This window comes from Phalaenopsis equestris, unplaced genomic scaffold (genome assembly GCF_001263595.1).
Source record: "Phalaenopsis equestris unplaced genomic scaffold, ASM126359v1 Scaffold000123, whole genome shotgun sequence".
Taxonomy (NCBI): domain Eukaryota; kingdom Viridiplantae; phylum Streptophyta; class Magnoliopsida; order Asparagales; family Orchidaceae; genus Phalaenopsis; species Phalaenopsis equestris.
Genome location: NW_018164565.1, coordinates 469460 through 496822, shown reverse-complemented (window position 1 = coordinate 496822; position 27363 = coordinate 469460). Strand labels below are relative to the sequence as shown.

Genomic DNA, 27363 nt, shown 5'->3' with positions numbered 1-27363 from the left:
ATGGTAAAGAAACATCACACGGTTGCACGGTCATCAACATGAGGTGCCATATCGCACGGTAGCTACAGCAAAAACCAAAATCATTTGGTTAAGACATCTTCTACAAGACTTAACATTCTATAACTTCAACCTACCAAACTCCAAACTCCACTGTGATAATCTCTCAGCCAAGACGATAGCTAACAATATGGTATTCCACACTCAACACAAAACATATTGAAATCGACTATCATTTTATATGTGATCATATTCAATTGGGTCATCACATCCACACTCAGGATCAACCAGCCAGCGGACATCCTCACCAAACCTCTCCAAACAACAGTTCAATCAGCTCAAATCCAAGTTGATCATGCGACCTCGACCCAACACCTTGACGGGTGTTCAAAGCAGAAGCAAGTCAGCTGAACAAAAGGATAAATTGCGCACACTGGCCAAATTCCAACTGCAAAGATAAAATCCAACATTCCCCTTTATGATAGAATGTTCAATTTCCAATTACATATAGTTTATACCTTTAGATTCATGTTTTGGTTAATGAGAAGGGTTATCTTCCTTTTTCCCTTCTATTATTTTCATAGTTTGAACTTATAATACTTCAAAATTTTATTTTACATTCACTTTGCAGCAAATCAAACAATAAAAATAAAATACAATGGATCGAACAGCCATCTATCTAATCCACAACTTAGGAATGACGATTGAATTCTAGCTCTCTAGAGAACTGGCATCCGATCACATTGGCATATAGAAGAGAAACTACAGAAGGCAATTTAAAGATGACGATATTTCACAAGAACGCTGAAGAGTAACAAACATCACACAATTCGATTCTTGAACAGAAACTCAACATTGCTAGGGTTCGAAGAGCTCCGCCTTGCAGTAATCTGAAGCAAAGCTCCGTCGGCAAGTAACCGTTGAAGAACCCTGGTTATGTTTTTAGTGTCATCAATTCCAAGATGGTGACTTCCCAACAAAGGAATCCCTAATTGCTTCAACATTGTTGCCATTCCTGTAGCCTGACAAGCAAAAGAGCCCGTCAAACCTTCCAATTTGGAAAAACAGAAGCATTCTTCTTTCTTTTTTTTTTTTTTTGAATATTTGCATAAAAGCCATTCAATAAACAGAAGCATTCTTCTTTCTTTCTTTCTTTTTTTTTTTTTTTGAATATTTGCATAAAAGCCATTCAATTCCTATGTATATGCATAACTAATACCTAAAACTTCAATTTTTACATGCATTCCACCTTACACATGCCCGAAAAGGTGTATTTCACTTTTTTTTAATTCAAAATTGTAGTATTTTTTATGGGGTATGAAAAATTTGAGGTATAAAGGTCAAAAAATATAGTTTAGGTGTTGAATATGTAAAGACATGGGAACTAGGTGGTACGTATGTAGATGCCGGTTTTTTTTCCACATATTACACAATTTTTATGCATTTATGTGTCTAATAGTTAATTTTATTCATAATTACTCAGACAACACTAAAATCGTTAACATAATATCAAAAATAAACTTATGCTAAAATGTTACACAAGTAAATCACAATGTTTAAATGTAAAATATATCATTCAAATTTGTGATCTTAGACAAATAATCTTTCTCAATAACTACAAGTTTTTATACAAGTCAATTCTTCTTTCTACAAGGTAATACCAAAGTCAATTTTTAATATGCATTAGCATTTCAGTTTAATTATGATCATACTTTGTCAAATATATGGCTCTTTGATCTTTGGGTTATTTGTGAACATTTGGATTATTTTATGCTTTTTTTATATACTGTTATGAATTTTATGTTTTTTTTGTACTGTTATGAAGTGATTTTTTTTGTTATAAACTATCAAATATATAACCATGATAGTTCTGTTGCAAACAACATAACTGCACAGGGGCAGAATTGTCATTTATATAAAAAAAAACTGCAAATCAGTTGTTTTTCAAACGCACAAACCAAACAGTCAGACAGTTTATCCAGATCAACTGCTGATCAGCAGCTTATCTGGATCAACAGTTCATCTGAATAAGCTGCAACTGCCCAAAACTGACCCTAAGTCATATCAACACCTTTGTTTTCTAGAGCTTTCTAAAGAACTTCTCTAGAAACCTTATCGTAAGTTTTTTCTAAATCAATAAAAATCATATATCGATCCTCCTTACTCTCTCTATATTCCTCCATCAATCCTCTCAATAAATGTATAGCTTTCATAGTAGATTCGCCCAGCATAAATTCAAACTGATTATGAGAAAATTTTATAACACATCTTAACCTATGTTCAATTACCCTCTCATAATTTTAAAGTATGAAACATTAACTTAATTCCTATATAATTTGCACACTCTTGTGCATCCTTTTTATTCTTAAAAATGGAAACTAAAATACTCTTCCTCCACTCCTCAGACATCTTTTTAGTTTTTAAAATAATATTGAAGAGATATCGTCTGATTCAATTGATTTTCCACCCTAGTTTCTTTAGTTCTTAATAATGTTATTTTTTATGTGATATTAAAAATTTGAACAGAATAATCGTAAATTCAAAGTTAGGTGTTAGATATGTAAAAAAATAAGAATTTTGCAGAATGTATGAGAAAAGTAGTTATGCTTACTCTTCGGTTATAAAAGTTGAGATAGATGTCCTTGAGGTTAATCCATTCCATGAAGTACAACGGTGTTCTTATCTTTGAAACTTTACATTGTTGAGGAACCTTTGTCTTCAAATCCCAATTCCCACTGACAAAGTACATAACAACAGAAAATAACATATTAAATATTGTCCGACCAATAATTATAGTATCTCAAGAACAATGATACTTGTTGCACAAAAAGTTTTTGTTTCGTTGATGCGGGAAAAAGGTTTGGGGGTCCTACAATAAATTTTGAAGAATAAGATGTTAGATTGAAAGTTTAATTATCAGAGCTTCTGCATCAATAAAAAATGTTGATTAAAGAGCTTGAGATTGTTACAACTTAAATACAAATGAAAGAAACTCGTCCCTAAATGAAATAATGTAGGGGCCATTTGAGATCATTTTTATTTTTAATATTTGCTTGTTTTTTTATTTAAAAAAAACATAGTTATATCTTAAAAATACATTTTATTTTTTTAACATTAAATAAATTGATTAATGTGGTGATGGCAGTTGTCGCCAGCAAAATAGTGGCAGTAGCCTAAAAGGCATCGGGAGTGGTGGTGGCAATGTTAGCCGGCAAGTGGTGACTGACAGCGGCTAATAATAATGGCAATTACTTTTAAAAATAAAAATTAGATACTTATAAAAACAAAAGCAAGAAATAAAAATAAAATGAATTCCAAATAGGCCCTTAATTGCTAACCATGTTACAAATGCAGCTCGATAGAGTGATCCTCCAGCCTGCTTGTTCCATAATTGATGATGAGACATCCATTTCTCAAATTCTTCTAACACATCTTTGAACAGAATAGCAGTATCATGCCAAACACTGTAAAAATCATGCAGAAAAAATATATAAAATATATAAGCATACTTAGTTTAGGCATCACCCATAAATTTAACATGAACTTGAATTTCATAAAATGATCATTCATATATGTTTGTCCAATTTCCTTAGTGAAGAAATTTCAGATTCTTCCAAATATCCGGAAAGAGCAGTCAATAATAATTTTGTTAAGAGGTAAATTTGCCAAGTAATTTGAATGATGTTGCCAATGAGAATAGCAACTTCACATCATGTGGAAATAAACTTCTCAGACTTGCATCTTGTACGAATTATGAAGCACAGACACTCCCAAATAGGAGCCGTACTCTGTCCAGCACGTGTCGGACACACACGGATTGATACCGTATCCGACACTTAATACAGTGTTGACAATGCTGCCTTCTCAGACACCTCTCTCGACACCTCTCCGACACCGCTCGACACCTCTCTCAACACTTGAGCAGCAAAGCAGAATCTAAAGCGTCAAAAAATAAATAAATAAAGCGACATTTGAAGGTTTGCAGTCTTACCAGAGCCTCACAATAGCTTACATTGCCCTCGCAGTAGCTTCCATTGCCCTCACAGTAGCTTCCATTGCCCTCGCATCAACCTGTCAAAGAAAATAGCATCATTGTCGAGCGTCTCACGTCACTAATCGAGTCGCCGAGCAGCCATGATCGAAGCAAGTTAGTCTTTGACATGATCTGGAGCTTCAAATCCAGCTAGGGCATCATCCAAAGCACGATACAAAGCTTCCATACGAACTCCCTTGCGATCCAAAGCTCCGACGCTAAGTCGGGGACGATCAAGTGAGGCGACAGGAGCCAGGGGATGATCACGCGTGCGGTAACTTCCGTTTTTTTTTTTTTTATACGTGTTTTTTTTACGGGACTCCCGTAAGGGGTGCAGTTCTTTTATTTTTTTCTGACAGGACTCCCGTAAGGGGTGCAGTTCTTTTTTTTCCGACGGGACTCCCATAAGGTGCCATGTTATGGATGTTGATATTCAATTTTGACGTCTATATTTTTTTTTTTTGGATTTGGGCTATTTATTTGGTATTCCATCTTTGATACAGCAATTCTTTTACACCAAATTCCTTCAATTTACATCAAAGAGGCCACTATTTTGACGTTTAAACAATTCACATTTTTATGCATCAGGAAGGTGGTCTGTATGTAATAATTGAAGTTTAGGTGTTATCGATGTTAATGCATAAAAATTGGGTGGTATGCATGTAAATTTCCCAATTTTATAATAATTGATTAATTGAGATGAATCAAACTCTTTGTTTTATGATTTAGTTTGAACTTGTTTATTACCATAAAATTTGGTATTTTGTTTTCTTGTGGATCCAAACTCTGATTGAATTATATATGTAAATGTCTCATTATCTTTTTATTAATTATTATATATATGTGTGAAATTTAAATGTTTATACTTTCTTCAATTGATTAATAGGATAATGGCTACTAAAAATATCTCTAACAATCCTATTTAGGACGAGACAAAGCCTTTATGGGCATGTGTCACCAAATTAGAGAATTCCAGGGTCACTTTTGTCAAGGAAAGCTCAAAGGAACATATTCTAAGGTTAGAGCAAGCTTGGTTCGACAATCTGGAGTTGGTATTCAAGCATATCCTAAAGTCACTTCAACACATATTCAAGAAATGCATAAGTAGGATGCTAAAGCAAAGCAGAAAAAGAAAAATGTTGTATTTAATAAGGTTGCAATTCCTTCTTCCGGGCAAGTGGTTCAAATCACTAATAATGCACCTGTGTGTAGAGCTGCAGGAGTATTGATTGAAGCTCAACAGCCTCATATAATGAAGTTAACATTAAAGAATATATGTGCTTCAAAAATTATATAAGGATATGAGACAACTTATGAGCAATGCAGCTGATAATTGACATTATACGAGATGGTAATTTTATAAAAACTTTTATTATGATGAATCATTCAATGAAATTATCAATATTCAATGAGTCATTGCAAAGACCATTTTGCATCAAATATAATTATGCTCAGAAGATTCAAAGCAATAAAACAAGGGCTAGAAATAAAAGTGATCAGTGACAAATGGAATATATATCGTGAACATGATATAAACATGGCAAAATTTGTGAAAAAAAAAAATCTTAGATGATGTATGGTGAGATAAAATTAACTATGTTATTGATTTTATAGAACCTGTGTACGACATCTTGAGATTGGCTGATACAGATAAAACTTCTCCATCTTATCTACGATATGTGAGATTCTATGATAGAAAAGGTGAAAGACATTATATATTGACACGAGAAAGAGTGATAATGAAGAATCCATTTTTTATAAAATTGTATATGAGATTTTAGTTGAAAGATGGAATAAAAGCAACACTCATCTTCATTATTTAGCCCACTCTCTCAATCCAAGGTATTATTTGATTTTATGTTAATTTTTTATTAATCTTATCTTATATTAATTTTGTCACTTATGAGTGCATTTTTTATTAGGTATTATAGTCACACTTGGCTAAGTAAAGCTCCAAATCGTGTTGCTCCACATAAGAACATGGAGATATCAATTGAGAGAAACTCCAAATCGTGTTGCTCCACACGTGTTGCTCCACATAAGAACATGGAGATATCAATTGAGAGAAATAAATGCTTAAAGCAGATTTTCCCAAACATTGAAAGAACTTGGCTAAGTAAAACTCCAAATCGTGTTGCTCCACATAAGAACATGGAGATATCAATTGAGAGAAATAAATACTTAAAGCAGATTTTCCCAAACATTGAAGAAATATCTACTGTTAATTTAGACTTTACTAATTTCTTTGGATTTAGTGGTGCTTTTGTTGATCATGACTCCATAGCTTCTAAAGCTATTATGGATGCAAAGGCATGGTGGATGATTTATGGAGCAAGTTCCCCACAACTGCAAAGTTTAGCTTTCAAATTGTTGAATCAACTGTGTTCATCTTCTTGTTGTAAAAGAAACTGAAGTACATATTGGTATTTATTCATATTGGTATTTATCAATTCACTTAAGAGAAACAAAATTACTCCACAACGAGGTGAAGATTTGGTATTTATTCATACTAATCTCCGTCTTCTGTCTAGGAGGAGCTCAAAATATTCTCAAGGGGGGCACAAAATTATGGGATGTTGGTGGAGATGCCTTGGCTACAATGGAGGATATTGGAATCCTTGAAGTTGCTAATCTTTCTATTGATAAGTCATGCTTAGAAATAGTATTTTTTGTTGATGAGGGTGAAGGTATCAATGATGAGTGCAATAGAGTTAGCACAAATGATAACACCAATACTAAATGCATTTACTCCAACAGTGATAATTATGTTGTTATATTTTATTATTTTGTTATATTTTGCTTCAATTTATTATGGATCACATTGGTATTGATTTTGGTAATTTCTTGATATTTTGAATGTAATTTTGATAATGTCAAAAATAACTTTTATGATTATAAATTTTCTTGATTATTGCAATTTGTTGTTTTGTAATGTCTTTAGTAGAAAATATTGAAAAATATATATTTATATTAATGATTTATTAAATATAAAAAAACGTGTCTATGCCGTATCGTGTCCCATTTTTTTCAGTTATGTTGGGTGGCCATATCATATCATGTGTACGAACTTACAATTTGTCTCAAAATGCCTACAAAAATAAAGCCTAAGCTGATAAAACGCATATTGAACAATGTTCAATAAAGGTTATTATCCTTGCCAGACATTAAAAAAAAAGATATTTATAAATACATCTACTTATTAAGCTTGTATAACCAGATTTCAAAAGATGATTCAGCTTTGCGCCACTGAAACAAATAAAGATTCCCAAAATACTTACAGTAGAGCTCCACTTTGTCTGAGGTCACTTTTGTTCTAATTATTAGAGGAGATGATGGTAATAAAAGATAAATAGTAATGAAAAAAAAAAAAAAACCAATTTGGTGCATCTTTACTCCTAAATTGTAAACACTGATAAATAGTGGCGGAGCATGAGAATCAAAGGAGGTCGACAATCTTTACTCCTAAATTGTAAATACTGATAAATAGTGGCGGAGCATGAGAATCAAAGGGGGGTGACAATTGTGCCAACCACTGGATAGTTCTGCACTAATGGATTGTTAACTATCAGATATAAAATTAAGTCCGAAGTCTCACATACTTGAACAATCAATTGATTGTTTCCCAATAACAAAATACTTTTAAGTATAATATTATCATAATGCTGAAACTCGAAATGAAGCATATATTTTCTAGAAGGTTTTAAAATTGCTCATTTGTATGTACAATAAGACCCACTAAAAAAAACCTACTTTTTTTCTTTCAGCAAAACTAAAGATTACATAAAGGACCAAGAAGATGATCCAATATTTGAACGATGAAACTGTCATTGCCTGATCAGTGCATTGCTAAAAATTCCAGAATTATAACTTAATTATGAAGTATTAAAAGATCTGTCAGGCAATCTTCCTGTGATACTGGTTTAGAGAATAACGAAATCAAACACATTTGATTTTGACCAGTTCATCAAACACACAAATTGGAGAAAAATGATACAAATGGACATGAACTAGCATACCTGTCAACTCCTATTTTCCCATACTTTCCTTCAATATACTGTTCAACTCTTTGCTCGCTCAGTCCAGTGGGCCTAACAAACCTACATTCAAAGCTAGCTTGATTTATGAAATAAGAACTTCAATGAAGCACAAATGTAGCATTTTATAGAATTAAACTGTAAAACAAGAAAAGCATCAAACATGAAACGAACATATAATAAAGAAGAAATGAAATATTTCGAGTAAATGATAAGCATAATTGGAATACCTAGACAATCATTCAACACATGCACTTCCTACAAAAAAATGTAAAAATGTTTCCGTGCATGTTTACTGTACTAATAAGCTTGACCGATGTATAAAAGTATTTTTAAAATATAATTTTGGTTTCCCAATCTGAATCCACAATTTGCTCTCCAAGTTAGTTAAATTTTGACCGTGAAATGCAAATTCAAATCATGCCAAATGACCTTAGGTTACTAATTCTGATTTGAACGTTATTTTAAACTATAAGTCAGAATCATTAACATGGTATGGCCTCCTCTATTTTTTCCCAATCTCTATTTCCACAGAACCAAATGTAGTTTGAAGCTTCATTATTGTAGAGAAAAGACACAATTACAATGACAAAGTAAAGTTTAAGAGAGCATGATTATTCAGCACAATAGATTATAATTTTAGCATTCTATCACCAGCAATTACTAATATTAAGAATGTTTAACCTACGCAAAGTTTCAAACTATAGCATCCTAAAGAAAACTTATATATGAATCACCAACAGAGCTGAGGAGATGTTTGAAGCATCAAAAAACAAAAAATAATAATGCAAATAAAAAAGCATCCATAGTGCGCCAATTACAAGGTTGGCAATTTTGCTCAAAACTCGAAACCAGCTTAAATTTTGAGTTAAGTTACGAGTCATTACAGCTCAAGCTATTTCTTTATTCGGTTTTGAGCCAAATTTGGCATACACAAAATGAGATTAAGCTGGTTCAAGAAAATATATATTATATTAAGGGCGCGATTGGGAACTCGTTCCTTCGGCTTCTCGTTTTTGGAACAGCAAATGACGTTTTTGGGAGCTTCTTTTTTGCGTGCATTTCATGGTTGGCGAGACGCTGATTGGTGAAAGCCAAAATGGAAGGGGTCATGTGTGTTCCACGGCGGGAGCTCCATTGTGATTGGTAGTTGATGTCACTGCCCCACTTCAGTTCGCGTAATACCTGATCATATCCATGCAAATACCACTCGCCCCCTCCCTTCCTTTGTCACATGTGTCTTCAGGACTGAAACTCGATTGCGCTGGCCTCCCTCTTTTGTCGGTGTCGGTGACTAGTTTCCTCCCTTCGTTGAAGGTTTTTCCTTTATATCTCTTTTACATTTAAAGTTTCTTCTACTTCATTGACTCGTGCGGCTTCACAAAAGATCGATTTGCATTGTGCTCGACTTCTGTGTTTGGTTTTATTTACTGTTTTTCAATTCCTCTGAGAATTTTATTCATGTTTTTATTATGTTTGTTATGTTAGTAATTGTTGATTTGCTTGTTTTTGCCACTTCTTCAATTTATAGGAACATTTTGGGAGCATAAATTTGAGAAATGATTCCATTTTTTTATGTGAAAGATTTTTAACATTGGAAATGCATTTGTTTTTATGCAAACTTGAAGGTTACGTGGCAGATAAGTTAACAACATCTATTTCTCTCATGATCGTTCAGGAGAAATTATGGAATGATAGATATATGAGTTTTTTTTTTTCTTTCGGAAGTTTTCTTAGGACTTACTTTTTATATGTTTTTTCTCATGTTGGAAATTACTGTTTCGTTTGCTCTTGCCACTTCTTCATTCTAAAGGAACATTCAGGGGGGGAGAAGTTTGAGCACTGATTCCATTTTTTTTATCTGAAAGATTTATACCATTGGAAATACATATGTTTTAAGGCAAACTTAAAGATTATATGACAGAAAAGTTAGCGCATTTATTTCCCTTCTGATCATTCAAAAGAAGTTATGGAAAGATAAATATATGAGTATTGTTTCTCTGTATCTCTGAAAATTTTTCTTGGACTTATTTGTTAGTAATTGTTGATTTGTTTTTTATTTCCTCATCTTCAATTTACAGGAACATTTTGGGGGGAGAAATTTGAGCACTGGTTTCATTTTTTTTTTATTTAAAAATATTTATCATTGAAAATGCATATGTTATGAGACAAACTTGAATTTTCATGACAGATAAGTCAGCAGAATCAATTTTCCATATTGATCATTCAAGAGAAGTAATGGAAAGATAGATATATAAGTATTATTTCTCTGTATCTCTGAGAATTATTCTTGGACGTGTTTATTAAATGTTGTTCTCATGTTGGTAATTGTCAATTTGATTATTCTTTCCTAATCTTTAGTCTACAAGAACATTTTGGGAGAAGAAATTTGAGCACTGGTTTTATTTTTTTTTTAAAGTTTTTTTACCATTGAAAATGTATATGTTTTGCGGCAAACTTGAAAGTTAATAACAGATAAGTTAATATCATCAATTTTTCCTCCTGGTCATTCAGGAGAAGTTATGAAATGATAGATATATGAGTATTATTTCTCTGTATCTCTGAGAATTTTTCTTTGACTTGTTTTTTAAATGTCTCTTCTTAAGTTAATAATTGTCAATTAGTTTACTCTTTCCTCATCTTCAGTCTACATGAACATTTTAGGGGGAGAAATTTGAGCACTGAACATGCATATATTTTAAACAAACCTAAAGGTCTTATGCTAAATAAATTAGCAATCGAGGAAGGTTATACAATAGTTAGTAATTGTCAATTTGCTTGCTCTTTCCTCGTCACATAAAGAGAAAAAGAAAACAAAGGTTGAGGGGCTAACTTGTCCAAGCAGGTCTCACAAATGATAACAAATTGCACCAGTATCACATCTAGTGCCCGCACAGCTCTACTTGCATACCCGACTATGGCATACATTGTCAAGCTACTCGACTCTATTCCAGAGATTTTTGATGACATATCCCTCTATTTATTGTTGTAAAACTTTTTGAGGATCGTCGTTACCTCTGTTATTTCTTAGAGTCAAACTAGCTAGATGACATGCCCCTCTACTTTTTTTATTTGTTACTACTGTATCAGAATGCTTATTTGTAATAATTAATATTTTCATCGTAAATGCAACGACCGTACTTATGTAGCATCACTTATTTTTTGTTGATGATTCATATTTTAGCTTTAAGTTGGTTTTTTGGATGTATATTTTTAAAATATTTGTAACAATCTATATTATAGCTTTTTTTATGCGTCTCGATAAACTTTTAATTTTAATTTTAAGACTGTTTATTTTATTTTTCAAATTTCTTGAAGGATATATCTGCTTATTTTTTTCTTAATTGGAGCTATTATATTTTATAATAATAGGAGATACAAGTTCAAGAGCATCAAATATTTCGAAAGTTCCGCTTTGCCATTGTGGTGATGGGTGTGTTCAGTGGCAAACAAGAAGGGAAGACAACTATGAGAAAAGATTTTACTCTTATCCCATAAACAGGACTCTTGCAGATTGTGACTTTTTTCATTAGGCTGATAAAACTGATAAGTTTCCTCCATACCGTGATCAGGTAAGAAGAAATGCTGCCATGGAAATGAAATTTTTCCCGAAGACTTGATCATCAGGATTTTGAAGACGAGCATCGTCTAGGCATGTTGGTTACTATTGTTGTCCTTATTATTGTAGTTTTATGCTTTAAATAACTGATCACATTTTTATGTATTAAAGTATTTTGTAATATACTTATATTTTTATGATAGTAGAATATCTTTTTGTTATTTAATTATAATTCTTCTGAAAAACTGCATTAATTCGAATATATTACATATATAAGGGCAAAACAGACTTTCTTATCAAAACAGCAATAGCACAGCAGATCCACTAAACAAACTCCTGTTTATTCATTAGTAGCTTTTTGACAGCTCCTGATAAACTGCTTCTTGAAAAAGCAGCAGCCACCCCAAACACAGACTAAATTACTAAGAAATATACATGCATACCACGAAATTCCTGTACATGTATATATCTAAAAGAAAATTTAATATTTTCATTTTCAACACTGTGATGTCATAAATCCATGCATGAAATGGTGTATCTCACTTTAAAAAAAAAAATAAAATTAATAGTAGTAATTTTTAAGTAATATTAAATATTTGAGTGTTATGTAGGTAAATATGAAAGTTTAGGTGTTAAATATGTAATTGCATAAGAACCATGTGAAATGTACGTAAATGTCCTTAAGTTTTTGTACATATCTTTGCTATGAGTAGATAATTCAAAGTATAAATTCTGATGTTACTTTCATAGCACAGAGGTTCAAAACACTAGCGTGACTCTAAATGTTTTTTGGTTTGCAATTCAAACAGGAATAATTTGAGTCAACTAATAAGCAATAACTAAATTTGAGTAGACTTGGAATCAAATGTTTTCGAGTATAGCCAACTTCATTCGAAATATATTTCAACTTCACTGATTTATTTTGAGTTCATGTCTATTTTGGCTCACTCATAACAAATAATTCACAAACTACCTTCCATATGAAGTAAAACAACACTAGTTACTTCAGAGCAGAAGCTGCGGAAAAAGAGTGAGCGCTAATATATTCTAGCATAATTAAACAAATGTTATCAAATAAAATAGCATTTGATAGCAATTACACAAGAAACCAAACAGCACTTCTAAATGATATTATGGATCAGTTGAGCTCATGAAACAACAGCACCGAGCACAAAAAAGCTAATCACACCAACAAGTGAATGTGAAATTTAAGCCACTTCTTTCTTTCTCTAACCAATAGAAGTTGGGGTTCAACTGAATATAGTAGAAAAATAGTTAACAAATTGCTTGAAGTTCCCAAACCATAGTTTGATTTGAACATGATTAAGAGATTCATGTTCATATAGTGAGTTAATTTCTAATGCACTCCGCATGAAATTTAAAAACTGTTGAAACTTTTGACCACCATCTCTTGTCTGATGCTTAGGCTGTTCAAGTAACCAAGGATGATGGTATATCTGTCACTTTGATTTTTACATACAAAAGTTCCAATTAGGACACACTACAATCATGCAAACAGTTTGCCTCGTCCACTAAGAGAAAATGGAAGATATATGCTTCAAAAATATATAGTAGAATGGAAGTGGGAGTCAAGAACAAACAAGTTCATTCTTGTCAAATAGTGAAGGCTTCAAAGTATTGTGAGGTAGCATAGATTAAAATCTTAATGTCAAAACTCACAAAGAAACTAGATAGTTAAAACCTGCATTATCAAGTCAATCCTCAAAAAAATATGTTATTTTACCGTTATAATGGGTTTTATATTTCAAATACACGATAACGTAAATTGACAACTTTATAATATACAAGAAGAATAAATAGCATTGTGATTTACATATGTAGAAACATTTTAAGGACAGTGCACCTATGAAATGAGTCGACAAAAGACATCGTCTTCGTCTCTATCATCACAACCGGAAATTCCAGAATCTCAACCTTTCCCTCCAAATCAAGTACCAAAAGATAATCTATATCCTGATGCCTTAGGTTACTAGGTTCAGAGGCTGGCTCAAGATCCACCAAATAATTGTGATTAAATTTTGCAAGGTGACTAGCATCATCCATCTACAAAACAAAGAATGCCTAATGAAACTATGAAAACTTTAAATTCCAAAGTTAAATTTAAAAATGAAAAACATGTTATTGGTGGTATAAAACTTCAAGCTACGAATAACATCATATTTCATTTTCTGCAAGCATAATTTTAGATTAAAATTCTGGGGAATTACAATAGAGAATTAACCCAAAATAATTAAAATAATACTTTCTTCACAAAGGCTGTGTGGTAAAATGAACTGCAGATTGGTTAAGGCATTTGATGAAACGATGATTAAAAACAAATCTTCATCCCCAAAGATTTAGCATGGTTGAGAGCCAACCACTAACAATTTTGCACCAATATATTTTTCAAATGTGCAATTAGAGATTAAACAATCGCTCTTAAGTGCATTAAGGCTTCATCAAACCAGAGTCACAAAAAGCAATAGAACAGCAGTGGTGCTTTCATAAACCTTTCACCACAGTTCTACATCTCAGATACCATATCATATTCCAATGGAAAAGCTCAGATGAATAAACCTCCACAGCATACCTACCTAGGACAGAGATGTAAGCGAACAGTGTAGGTACTCACCGAATCATCCAAATCTTCGGAGAGTTTCCGAGCATAAAATTTACTAAAACGTTCCAAATCAAGACACACATTCAAACAGCACCAAACGGGAAAAAAAAACAAAAAAACGATTTCTCGATTACCTCCTCAAAAATAACAAATGCAGGAAATTGGTCGAACCGACCTGATGAAAATATGAAAATGAACTAGCAGAACTATTTAGTGTGCACAACATTACAATATCTAAACGAGGAATATGCAGAATGTTGGAAAGCATACCTTGGTGCACTTACCTTGAGTGTAATATAGACACATGGGCTTCCACCGATCGATCTTCGGACTTGCAGCGTCAGCAAGAGAATAGGAGTTCATAGCGCTGAGGGAAGCAAAGACAGTGAACTTCCTGGTGGAAACGACGGATAGAGAACGAAAGAAATGGAGCAACGAAGAGGGGACGCTTGGACGGAGAAGTAAAAGATGAGATCGAGAGACCCTAGCACACGCCATTTCCAAATTCCGACCAGAAAAGCGAGACAGATTAATTTCGAACAGCCACGCAGTGGACGGAAAAGTGACGCGAAATGAGGGGAAAGAAAAGATTCCGCAGGCTAATTGGCTGTTTATTTATAAAATACTGCTATTTATAAAATAAATATTAACATGTTGAGCATTTAAAATATTAATATTTATAAATTAAATATCGGGTCGCTAATTTAATCATCAAATTGATGCTCTTAGGTGTCTATCAAATTATTCAGAAATTGGTAAAGTTTAAGAATTATGGGTTACAATTTTATCATGAATTTTGATATTTGAGTGAGAATTTAAAAAATGAATGAAAGAAAGTGTTTGATTTGTGAATAACAATGTTTTGGTTGTCCTTTATAAAATTAGCACACGTTTCCTCAATAAAATTTTTGGCACAATTATTGAGGCATTTTTAATAATAAATATTTCATATTCAAATTTAAGACCATCCAGGGCCCAGATTTCAGCAAGTTTATAGTTAAATTGTTCTTTTCGACAGGACGAACCCAGTGGTACAAAATTTTGTTTGATCATAATCCAATCAAGATCATATTACGTCATTAAAATATTTTTTAAAGGTTTTAGATCAACAATTGAATGTCAAATAAACTTCAAATTTGACATATTTATATTCAAATTGATCGTCTCGACGAGAGAAATACAATGATCTTGAATTTCTTTAATTTGAATGTCATCAAGGTCTTCAAATCTTAAAAAAAAAAGTTCTACGATCAAGGGGATCAATATGGGGTCTTTCATTCTGGTCGTTGGGTAAGTTATTTGCCAAAAAATCAAAAACCCTTATTCCATGAGCTATAAATAAATCCATTCTCCTCAATTGAGGGGAGAGTATGGGAGAAGGAACTCTGGAGCTTGTTCACGATTGAATATTTGGCGAAAACATACGACCTCCATAGTCTCCGACCACCGCTCGTCTTTCGCCTTCAACCACCTCTTGCCACCCCTGCTCATTGTGCGTGGGCAACCTCTATTTGCTAACAATATATCTCAAATATGATTGTAATGTACACTATTGTATTGAAAACCCGGTGATAACTTCAATTCTTCTGAGCTGCGGCCAATGTCCACCAACTTCGTTAATCACCGTCAATCATTGTCGACTGCTTCTATTTGGCGTCCTCGACAACACTTACTTGCTAACGTCATATATGAATTACGGTCGTAACATATAACATCATATTAAAAATTATAAACTGACTCGCAAGTTTGTTGTTAATATTGCAAGCCGAGTATAAGCTTGCATTTTGAGAAACAAACTAAGCTCGAGTTGGGCATGACTTGAGCTCAGCACTACTCGTTCACAACTCAATACATAGCAATGAAATATATTGTTATATATTTTATCAAAATGGTTCTGAAAACTATCCAATTTATTTTGATGTCAATGGTATGTAAACTCTTCAATTATCTGATGCTAATCTCAAAGCAATTAGAATTTTAAGTGTACTCTAATACGAGATTCAACTCAAATTTATTGTTGTTGTTATATGGACTCAAATTTGAACTTACTAACAAAATCTTTTTTTTTAAGAATTATCTTGTGATTTTCACATAACCGCAAAAAATATGATCATTTTATCTATTTTTCTCTTTTACTCCTACATGCAAAAAATATCTTAGAATTCTTCAATTTTCATCTCCACTGAATATAAAAGCAGTCACATACAGACCACCCCAAATTTCCTATTTATAAATCAACCATACTCTTACATCTATTTTTCAAATTCTCACTCAAATATCAAAAATTCATTTGAACGCCCAAATCCATATTTTCATTTTTTATCATTTTCTCAATAGTTTGATCCTAGCAATTATGATTTCGTGCACATTTTAATAATAATATTCTTATATATATATTATAAAACAATATAAAATAAAAAATAAAAGAAAAAAAACACTACTTAACCTAAGGGCCGATTCACACCTCTTATTCTCGGGAAATATTTGTGTACGTAATACACACGCAATTCTGCGTGCGTACTCCATTTAGGGCTGTCAATTTGACTCGTTGTTCGCGAACAACTCGTGTTTGGCTGATTCGTTAAGTCGTTAAGCCGAACGAGCCGAACACGAACAAATTTATAATAAATTTTTAAGCTCGAAATGTAAACGAGCCGAACACTAACAACAGTTTGTTCGCTCGTGTTCGGCTCAAAAAAAAAATTATATAAATTTTTATATGACAATATATTACATATATTATTTATATAATAATATATTATATATTTATGTCTAAGTTTAAATCATAACACCTCATGTGGCAATGTGATTAGTGTATTCTTTTGTATATATTTGATTCAGGTTCGAATCCCACACTTACATCTGTTTTTCACAATTTTAGTTTAACGAGCCAATTTTGAGCCGAACACGAACACACTGTTCACGAGCCGATTTCGAACACGAGTCAATTTTGAGCACGGGCTATTTCGGACGAGCCGAGCACGAGCCTAGCCTGAGCTCGCTCAAGCTCGGCTCGTTTACAGCCCTAGTTCGGTAGTCCAAAAAAATTATCATGCTGGCAAATTTGTAAATATCAATGTTTCAAGTGGCCTGTTTATAATTATGCTAATAATAAAACAAATTTTAGAAATATTCACACAGATATAACTTAATTCCTATGTATTTAAAAATGTAACATCTAAACTTTATTTTTAACATATATGACATCTTTTATATTCATGATAAAAGTGAATTTCACTTTTTATAAATCAGAATAGTGCAATTTTTAATGCGATATGAAAGATTGAGTGATATGAATGTAAAAAATTAGAGTGTTGGATGTATACATATAAAAGAATTTAGTGTTATATTTGTAAATAACTCTTATTTTGATTTGGGAAAATGAAGGTTGTCCATTGAAACTCATCAAAGGAAATGTGGCCTCCCGTTAGTAAGCAAGCTCACCTTATGTCATTTTGACGAATCTTCTTGTACGGTATTTGATATGTATATCGGAAATTTTTTATGTAATATAAGAAATAATAAATATAAAAATTAAAGTTGGAGTATTAGATATGTTATGGTAAATACATCGGATTTGGTCGGTGCGTGTTAATGAGAAAAATATTACACCAGTACTACGCACGTAGAATAACGTGCGTAGCTAATAAAATCATGTCACAACACCCCACGCGACAGAAAAAAAATGGCGCGGTAACACGGAGAATATTCCCCGGCGTTATTCATGTGTTATAGTGTTCTGAGAATATTTCTAGTGTTATAATAACACAATAACACGCAATAACACATGAATAACATAGGGGGAATATTCCCCCGTGTTACCGCGTCGTTTTTTTTCTGCCGGGAATATTCTCCCGTGTTATTCTGGTGTTATTATGTGTTATTATGTCCTGAGAATATTTTTAGTGTTATAATAACACAATAACACATCAGTAACACATGAATAACACACAATAACACATGGATAACATGGGGGAATATTTCCCGTGTTACCACGCCGTTTTTTTTCCTGCCGCGTGGGTGTCGTGGCGTGAGTTCATTGGCTACGCACGTTACTCGACTTGCATAATATTCACATAATATTTTTTCGTGTTAATGGCTTGAAAAAATTTGCCGCCCGCCCGCCTGCAGTAGTCTTTCGGGACTGGTTTTTTTTTTTTTTTTTTTTTTTTTTTTGGCTCCTAGAAGAAGAGAAATATTAATTTGCATTGATTCAGCAGGCGTGGAGATATGGATTCATTTTGATTATGAAGATTAACATTTCTACCACTCAAATTTTATGTATTATTTAACGTATCTAACACGTACCAAAACTTCAATTTTATGTACAATATTTCTATATTTCTATGCATGAAAAATTTGATTAAAAGTGATAGTATTTACGTAATATAAAATATATGGGTAGGATTGCATGTAAAATGCAAAATTTAGTTGTTAGATATATAGATACATAAAAAATTGAGTGGTATTTATTATTATTATTATTATTTTGAAATGTAATTTATTATTAATAGCAAGTAAGATTAATTCCGCCATTACCTTTTTTAAAATATTAGAGCGAGAGCGAGAGAGAGAGAGAGGATGCAAATAAAGGACTCGCCGTCTTGAAAAAATATTACATCAGGACTCCGCACGTAGAGTTCAAATGAAATCACGCCACACGTGAATGTGAGAAAAAAATTGGCCGGGTAACACCGGAGAATATTTCTCCCGTGTTATTCAGGTGTTATTGTGTGTTATTCAAGTGTTATTGATGTGTTATTGTGTTATTATAACAAAAAAAAAATTCTCAGAACACAATAACATATGAATAAAATAAAATAATACTTGAATAACGCGGGAGAATAGTCCACTGTGTTACCGAGTCGATTTTTTTCCTCACATTTTCACACGTGGTATGATTTCATTGGACTTCGCACGTAACTCTACGTGTGGAGTCCTGATGTAATATTTTTTCCGCCGTCTTGATGGAAAGATATTTATTTTAGAAAAATTTTAATATATTTTTAAATCACTATCTCAATAAACAAATTATAATAATTTCCCAACTCTAAAATTTAATTTATATTTTATTATTTTAAAATTTAATAATTTTCAAATTATTTTTTACTCAATTTATTTTATTTGACTGAAAAACATTATATGTAAAAAAATTAATTTGAGAAAATATATATATATTAAAAAATGAGAACTAATTCAATCATTTACTAAAAATTAAAAAAAATACTTTTATTAAGACATTTACTAACATTAACAAATTGGTGCCCTTCATTAATAGTTTATTATAAGAATTATTATTAGTATCACTCGGCCCTTTCATATTTACTTATCTAATACATAAACATTAATTTTTACATACGTAATATCATCCCAATGAAATACTTTCTAAAAAGCTAAAATAATGATCTTTTTTTAAGTAATATAAAATAATTGAGTGGTATATATGTAATAACTAAAATTTTGGTTTTAGATATGTAAATACAATAGATTTGGGTGGTATTTATGTAAACTTCCTTGGAAAACTTGCCTCTCCCATAGATTAAATTTACATGTGAAAATGTACAAACAGTGGTATTTTGTGATCTTATGATGGTACTGCACACAATGCTATCACAAAACCGCATGTAATATTTTTTTTCCTTCGATCTTTCCCCGACTTCACGTTTTTATATATATCATTTTGGTTTACATTATATTCTTTAAAAGAATCATAATTTTGAAATTCTTTTTGGCTCTATTTATTTTATTATTGAAAAAAATGTATACTTTAAGAAAATATTATCTGTTACTATAAATTAAAAAACAATTATTACAATATTTTCTTACATTCCCAAATTAGTGACCTCACTTTAAAAGATTTTTAGGTTCCCTACTGCAAGCGAGAAACTTTATAATGTACATTTTGTTATAGAATCATGAAAATTTCATTTTTAGAACTTAAATATTCTTCTTATTATAAAAGAGAGTATACAATTATGAAAATTTTTTATATTAAACGTCAAACAAATTACTTATACCATTTGTAATTCTAGCAACTCGAGAAATTGGTTTCCACATAAAAAACAACATTACACAACTTATGCCAAATATGAAGTTAATAGATGGATACAGCACAGATAAACTTTTATCTCATTTGGTTAAGTTCACAATAAAAAATAGTTTAACAACTTGAACAAAAATCAAACGTTGAATACCATCGAAATATACAAAAGTTGATAATTACTATTGCCCTTGGAATGTCACTGATGTCTAACATGAAGGGTAGTGTGCAAGCGCATAATCAGTTGACTGCACGATATTATTGAGCTACTCAACTAACATATGCTAAGATTCGTGAACTGATACTGTCAATATACATTAAACAACAAGTGAGATTTATAATAAATGCTATCAAGTTGCAACCGGAGGCATACTAATCATGTTAACATCCAAGTAGAAGATGCAGTCTGGGTTAAAGCTTATGAAGTGCCAAGACAGCGTTTGAAGAACAATTTAAGAAGATTCTCCCTCAAATCTATTGCTACATTAAACTATGAAGCCGCATAGAAATATCTACTCGTCGCATATGTAAAAGCTTATGGTTTTAGAATTGGTTTGTTGCCTACAACAAATTCACTAACATGCGTCGAATAGACTTTTACAATCGCTCAACTAAATGAAACACATTTTGATGGTGTGAATCAATTTCAAGTGGACTACCATCAAGCTTTACTTTTAATATGCACAAATATTTCGGCGATGTTTAGATTATTTCTTCTTTTTAAAGATCACATATTCAAGCCCAACAATATTAATATGAATCACATTCTCTATTTAGAGAGAGGTGCCATTGTGTAACTAAAATTATACAGCGAATTAATTTAAAAATACGTCAGGCGCTATGATTTTTTACATAAGAGAATAACATGGAAGTTTCTATGCATAAAATACAACCCGCATAAATCATCATGCACTCGTTGTCAACTAACTTTAACAACTGATATGGCCAAATTAGTATTGTAGAGCAATTGCTGCTAATTCGTTACTTTATAATCCCACATTTTACACTCAAAGAGAATGTATCACTTTGTAATTATAATATATAACGGTTTATTTTAATTACTTCAAACCCCATGATTTTTTTTTTCTTTTTCGTGTTTTTCAAATAAAAAATTTTGTTTTCACAAATTTTCTTTTATCTGTGTGAGTGATGAATCTTTATACAACGCTAAGATGTTAATTTATTACACTACAGTCATGAAATCCCTTATATTTTTTTGCGCACATTCAAAGATATCACAGGTTGGCATAGGTCGGCAACTCAATGGCCTTCATCAATTCACCTTAACTTCAGTAAGACTGCAACTCGCATCAACTAGTTAAGAAGAACATGTTCTCATTAGCCCATCCCCCTTCCCATATACTTGTGAAGACATTCCCTACACAGAGCTTCGTATTTCATTGTACTTAAAGTTGTTCAATTTTTCCCTTTATGTGGCCATTTATGCAACATTTCTTGAGCGCGATAACCTCTTAGCCAATAAATAGAAGAGGTCAACCTCAAGGGATGGAGACTTTCCCCATTTTATTAGATAAACTAATAAGTAATCTTCTTTATTTCTTCTCTTACAAACTCTATTTATGTACACTGAGTTCACTTATATTTCTGAATTCAATAATATCTCACGCCTAAAATTTGATATTTAAGGGTGTGTTTGGGGCAGCTTGTGCGTTTTAGGATAACCAATTTATCCTGAAATGCGGCCGCTGGTTGACCACAAGGTTTGACTCGCGGCCTGCGTTTAGTATAAAAATGTAACCGCGTTTTCGGATAAGCGGTCAAAACGAGCGATTCAAATGGTACCACGACTTTTTCAAAAATGGCCCCGCACTTGTAAGCTGCCCCAAATGGTTCGTAAATGTACAACATTCAGCGGCAATATTTATACATATCAAATTGAAAGAGAGAGCATTAAAGCTCCTTTTGAACAACAAAATTTTTTTCAATTATTTAAGCATATTTTCATATTATTTTCGAGCATATTTTTTTTTCCTTCAACATTTACTGAGATTTAAATTTAATCACAAAATTATTTCTCATGAATCATCTTCTAATTCTCACCTATCCAAAATAAAAATAATCTTTCTATCTATTTTTATTTCTACTCCCACAAAAATGCATGTTTGAATTCTTCAAATGCTATGTCCGCAAAAATATGAAGACAATTACATACAGGCCAAAAGAAACTTTCTATTCACAAATCAACCGCCCTCCTTTGCCTATTGTCAAATTCTCACTCAAACCCCAACTCATATTTTTCATTTTTATCAAATTCTCAATAGTTTGATCATGCAACGCATAAACACATCGGTTTGGTGGATCAAAAAAATCTCTATATAATATAAAACAAAATTTAGGAATGTTTACATACATAGAACTTAATTCCTATGTATTTAGAAATGTAACATTTAAACTTCATTTTTAAAACAAATGTCATCTTGCATACATATTTAAAAGTGTATTTCACATTTTAAAAGTCAAAATATATCAATTTTAAATGTGATATAAAGGATTAGGGTGGTATAAATATAAGGAAATACAGTTGAGGTGTTAGATATGTAAATACATAAGAAGTTAGTGCTACAAATGTAAATACATCTTATTTTTGATTTGCGAAAATGAAGGCTGTTCAGTGAATAAAGCACGCTTTATATCATTTGAACGGCTGTTTTTGCACGGTAAGTTCAATTTTTCTTTGGCATATAAAATTTTCCAATTCTAGATAAATTAAAGGCAATTAAAATCCACTTCATCATAACTAGCTCTCATTATCCTATCCGAACAACTCTTCTCTACGACGTGTTCAAGCTTTCTCCGTTCCTCTTCTTCTCTGCAAGAAAGCTTAAATTCAATTCATCATTAGCTCTCGTACCAACAATTCTCTCCATGGTTTTGATTAAGTTTTCTCCTTTTTTTTTCTCCCGTTCCTTCTCCGCAAGAAAATTTTAAAGCGAAATTTACATACATACCACATTACTTGTGTATTTAAGCCCAAAGTTAGAAATTCAAACTTGCAATTAGGGCTGTCAAAATGGCTCGTTGTTTAGGGCTGTCAAACTTGCCATTTACTCACATTAGCTAATTGGTGCTCTTCATTAAGAGATTATTGTAAGCATTATTGGAAGTATCACTCTGTTCTTCCTTATTTACATATCTAATACATAAACATTATTTTTTACATACATAATCCAATCCCTATGAATGAAAAACTGTATTTCGCTTTCTAAAAAGCTAAAATAATTATATTTTTTAAAGTAATTTTAAATAATTGAGTGGTATATAGGTAATAATTAAAATTTTTGTGGCAGATGTGTAAATACAACATACTTGGGTGGTATTTATGTAACTTCCTAAGAAAATTTAATTCTCACCTAAAGAGAATATTAAGTGTGAAATCTATACATGCCGTTATATTTTATGATATTGTGGTGATAGTGCACATAATAACATCACAAAATGTATGTAATTTTTTTTCCCTTGATCTTTTTTGTCTTTTCATTTTTATATATATAATTTTGGTTTCCATTATATTATTTAAAAGATTCGTAATTTTGAAATTCTTTTTGGCTCGATTTATTTTATTACGGAAAAAAAATTTACTTAAAGAAAATCTTAATTTAAAAGAGATCAATATTTTAAAAATATTATTAAAACATTTTCTTACATGACCCCACTTTAAAAGATTTTTAGCTTCCCCACTGTAAGTAGTAAACTTTACGGTTTACATCTTTTAGGTTTATGTCATTTATTTTTATGTTTTTCTAATAAATCAAAAATGATTTTTTTATATGTTGTTGTGTTTGAATTTTATTGTAAAAATTTTATTTTTAAAATCTACATAATATTCTCATTCTAAAATATAGCATACAATTGTGTAAATATTTTATATTTTATGCTAGACTAATTTATGCTATTTGTATTTCTAGCAGCTTGAGGAATGAAGCTCGACACAGATAAACTATTATCTCACCTGGACAAACTCACAATCAAAGATCAAGTTGAACAACTCGAGCAGAAATCATACGTTAAATATCGTCGCAATAAACAAAAATTAATCATTCCAACTGCTCTTGCAATGTCACCCTTGTCTAACATGAAGGGTAGAGTGCAAGTAAATGATCAGTTGACTGCACGATACTGGCGTGCAACTCAACTAACCTATCCTAAGATACGTGAACTGATACTTTCAACACACATTCAAGAACAAGTGAGATTTATAGTAGATACTATCAAGTTGCAGCCGGGAAATGAAATATTCAAAGGATGGCATCAATCAGAATGGTATATTGGTTTTGACGATGACTCGCGTGCGTTTCAAGATATTATAATGGGCACATTTAGTGAAGCTTGCCAATTTAATTGTGATATTCGTGATGTTGGCATATTAAACAATGTTGATATGCAAGTAGAAGATGCGGCTTGGGCTAAAGCTTATGAAGTGCCAAAAGAGCGTTTGAAGAACAAGTTAAAAAGATTCTCCCTCCAATCTATTGCTGCATTAAACTATGAAGCAGTAAAGAAATATTCACTCGCAGCATATGTACGAGCATATGGTATTGGAATTGGTTTATTACCTGCAACAAACTCACTGACACGTGTCGAATGGACTTTCACAATCGCTCAACCAAACAGAGCACATTTTCATACCGTGAATCAATTTCAAGTGGACTACCATCAACCTTTGATCTCAATCTGCACAAACATTTTGGCAATGTTTGGGCTTTTTCATCTTTCTAAAGACCATACATTCAAGCCAAAAAACGGTAATATGAACCGCATTTGCACGTCATACATTAATACTCTAAGGACAGATGCAAACTCTAATTACATCAATTCAATGTTAGTTCATAAAGAGGTAATAGTCCGTACAGCTCCGCATCCATTTGGTTTGGCACAGACATACTGGATAGCACGGGTGATGGGTCATCACGGCCTCTTGACAGCCCCACTTGCATTGAGATTAGATGTAACTCCACCACCAGTACAAAAACTAATGATAGCAGATGCTGCGAGACATAATTGGGCAACTCTTCATGCTGGTACGATTGTTGATAGATTTTTTAGCGGTGGTTATAATGCGATGCAGACACAAATTGAGCAAATCAAAGCAAATCCACCAGCTTACTCTTCCCTACATCGGCTGTATGGAATTCCAAAACAATCATTCATCAATATTAAAGTTGCAGCACATGTTGAAGCTATGCTGCCTACAATTTATGGGTACATCATGAATGTCAACGAAATCCAAAATGGCAAGAGGAATGACATAGAACTTGCTCAATGTTTACGCAATATGGAGCACGATAAAAAATGGTTATCAAAGATGTGGGTAAATGCATGGGAAAATATGCTAGCACTATCAATGTGATGTACGCGATTGAGTGTATTTTTAAAAATAAATTATTAGCAAAGAAAATAATTTAATAGGAGCCACCAAAATTTTCTCCTTTTAAAATATGCTTATACATCGACGTGGTTTGGCGTCCTGCTCGCCAACGTCTCCTTGACGATTGTTCAACGTTCTTTCAACATCACATGTGATGGTCGAGCTTGAGCACGACTGTAAGTATTACTTTGGTTGATTTGGAAGCATGATTTACAACAAAAAATAACAAATTTAGCTATATTCACTTGCAGCAATTAAATCATAATCTTCTTTTCAACTTCGATCTGGACCTCAACCTCAATCTCCTTCGTGAATCTTGGGTTCCTGAATCTGATCTGCCACCTAATGTCTTCCAGTCTTCTGAATCCTCCTCTACGGTTTCACCTATGAGTGTTAACGAAGTGGTTGGTGTTAAGGGGGATAATGATTATTTCTGAAAGAAATAGAGAAGGTATGCTTGATTCAAATTTATTAAATTGTTTATTCAACCTTTAATACTTGTATTTCAATTTGTTTTTAAGCTTATAATTTGTTAAAAAATGAAAAAAATGAGAAAAGTTTGTATTGGAGCCGTATATAAAAAAAAATTGTTGTAATTTAGCTAAGTTTATCTTTATGTTTCAAATCATGCAGAATCTTAAAACCCATATTAGCAAATTATGTTGAAATTATGAGACTTAGAGAAGCAACGCTCGAAAAAGGGTAGGAGGAAATGGATGAACAAAGGTATGAGATTGTTTGATATCATGATTTGCTCTGGGTTTAATCTAAAAATCCTACAAATGTTAGATCCTATTTTTACTCAGTTTTTACCTTATTGTTTCCTTTTGCAGGAGGTGCATTTCAACCACAAGTCTCTTCAAGCTGGTCTCGCATGACGCCCTGACATAAGATGCTCCCCAGAAATTTCTCTCCTCCCATCATCATCGTAGAATCTGATTCCGAACTCAACTTTCTATTTAAGCTCTTCTCGCAGAGCCTACATCGAACAAAAATCCTGCAAAACAAATTGCAAAGGTCTCAGCTAAAACCCTAACTAATAAAAGAGGATTATAAAGAGTAACTAGAGGTATAAGATCAAGACCTTCCCGAGAAGGATATCGCTGGTGCAGGGTTTGTAGATGTCGGAAGTATCAAGGAAAGTGACGCCTGAATGAACGACGTGGTAGATGAGATCGATCAGGTCCTTCTCCGGCTTGGAATGGCCATCGAAGGCAGACATACCCGTACACCCCAGTCCCTGGAGTGAGACCTCGAGCCCTTGAGACCCGAGCTTGACTCGAGGAACGTGAGACGTAACTCTTGCGGAGTCCGCCATGGCTTCCCTCTTCTCTGATTGTTCTTTCCTCCTCCTTCAGATTTTGGGTCCGCTTGCTTTGAAGGGGAGGAGCGTCTCTGAGGTTGATCAGCAAAGAATTCGCCTCTGGAGCAGTATTTTAAATGTTAAATTTTTTGTACAATTACATATTTGCCACTGGAAATACTGCTATTTGTAAAATGAGTAGTTTTATAATTATTCTTCTATTTTTGAAATTCTCCCTAAATAACATAAATAAAACTTTAGAAAATAAACTGTAAAACGATGCAACTTTTTTAAGAAAAAAATGAATTTAAAAGCCACGTAATAAGAAAAGAGATTTTAAGCCTTTTATTACTTTTGAGAAAAATTGAATTTTAACGGCTATATGAATTTT

At 32.4% G+C, this 27363-nt stretch overlaps 2 protein-coding genes across 3 annotated transcripts; both read right to left on the bottom strand.

Moving 5' to 3' along the window:
- Positions 1-388: 388 nt before the first annotated feature.
- On the bottom strand, positions 389-14828 carry LOC110021175 (uncharacterized exonuclease domain-containing protein At3g15140). Of its 2 annotated transcripts, none has more exons than XM_020719565.1 (6): positions 14514-14828; positions 13458-13687; positions 8047-8139; positions 3336-3461; positions 2609-2732; positions 389-1019 (listed from the first exon to the last, which is right to left on the bottom strand). In XM_020719565.1, the coding sequence occupies exons 1-6, from the start codon at positions 14739-14741 to the stop codon at positions 819-821; spliced, it is 1002 nt and encodes a 333-aa protein (XP_020575224.1). In that variant the 5' UTR covers positions 14742-14828; the 3' UTR covers positions 389-818. The 2 variants fall into 2 exon arrangements, with proteins under 2 accessions (XP_020575224.1, XP_020575225.1); XM_020719566.1 differs by having other exon boundaries at positions 394-1019; positions 8047-8127; positions 13488-13687.
- An 11536-nt stretch (positions 14829-26364) lies between these two features.
- Positions 26365-27061, bottom strand: LOC110021212 (auxin-induced protein PCNT115-like). Its single transcript, XM_020719623.1, has 2 exons — positions 26754-27061; positions 26365-26666 (listed from the first exon to the last, which is right to left on the bottom strand). The coding sequence occupies exons 1-2, from the start codon at positions 26985-26987 to the stop codon at positions 26649-26651; spliced, it is 252 nt and encodes an 83-aa protein (XP_020575282.1). The 5' UTR covers positions 26988-27061; the 3' UTR covers positions 26365-26648.
- Positions 27062-27363: the final 302 nt, after the last annotated feature.

Coding starts and splice junctions, on each gene's coding strand:
- LOC110021175 (XM_020719565.1), bottom strand. CDS start 14,741: ATGGCGTGTGCTAGGGTCTCTCGATCTCATCTTTTACTTCTCCGTCCA. Junction 13,688..14,513: donor CTCAAGGTAAGTGCACCAAG/GTATGCTTTCCA, acceptor TTTGTTTTGTAG/ATGGATGATGCTAGTCACCT. Junction 8,140..13,457: donor CTTAAAATGTTTCTACATAT/GTAAATCACAAT, acceptor AAATCAAGCTAG/CTTTGAATGTAGGTTTGTTA.
- LOC110021212 (XM_020719623.1), bottom strand. CDS start 26,987: ATGGCGGACTCCGCAAGAGTTACGTCTCACGTTCCTCGAGTCAAGCTC.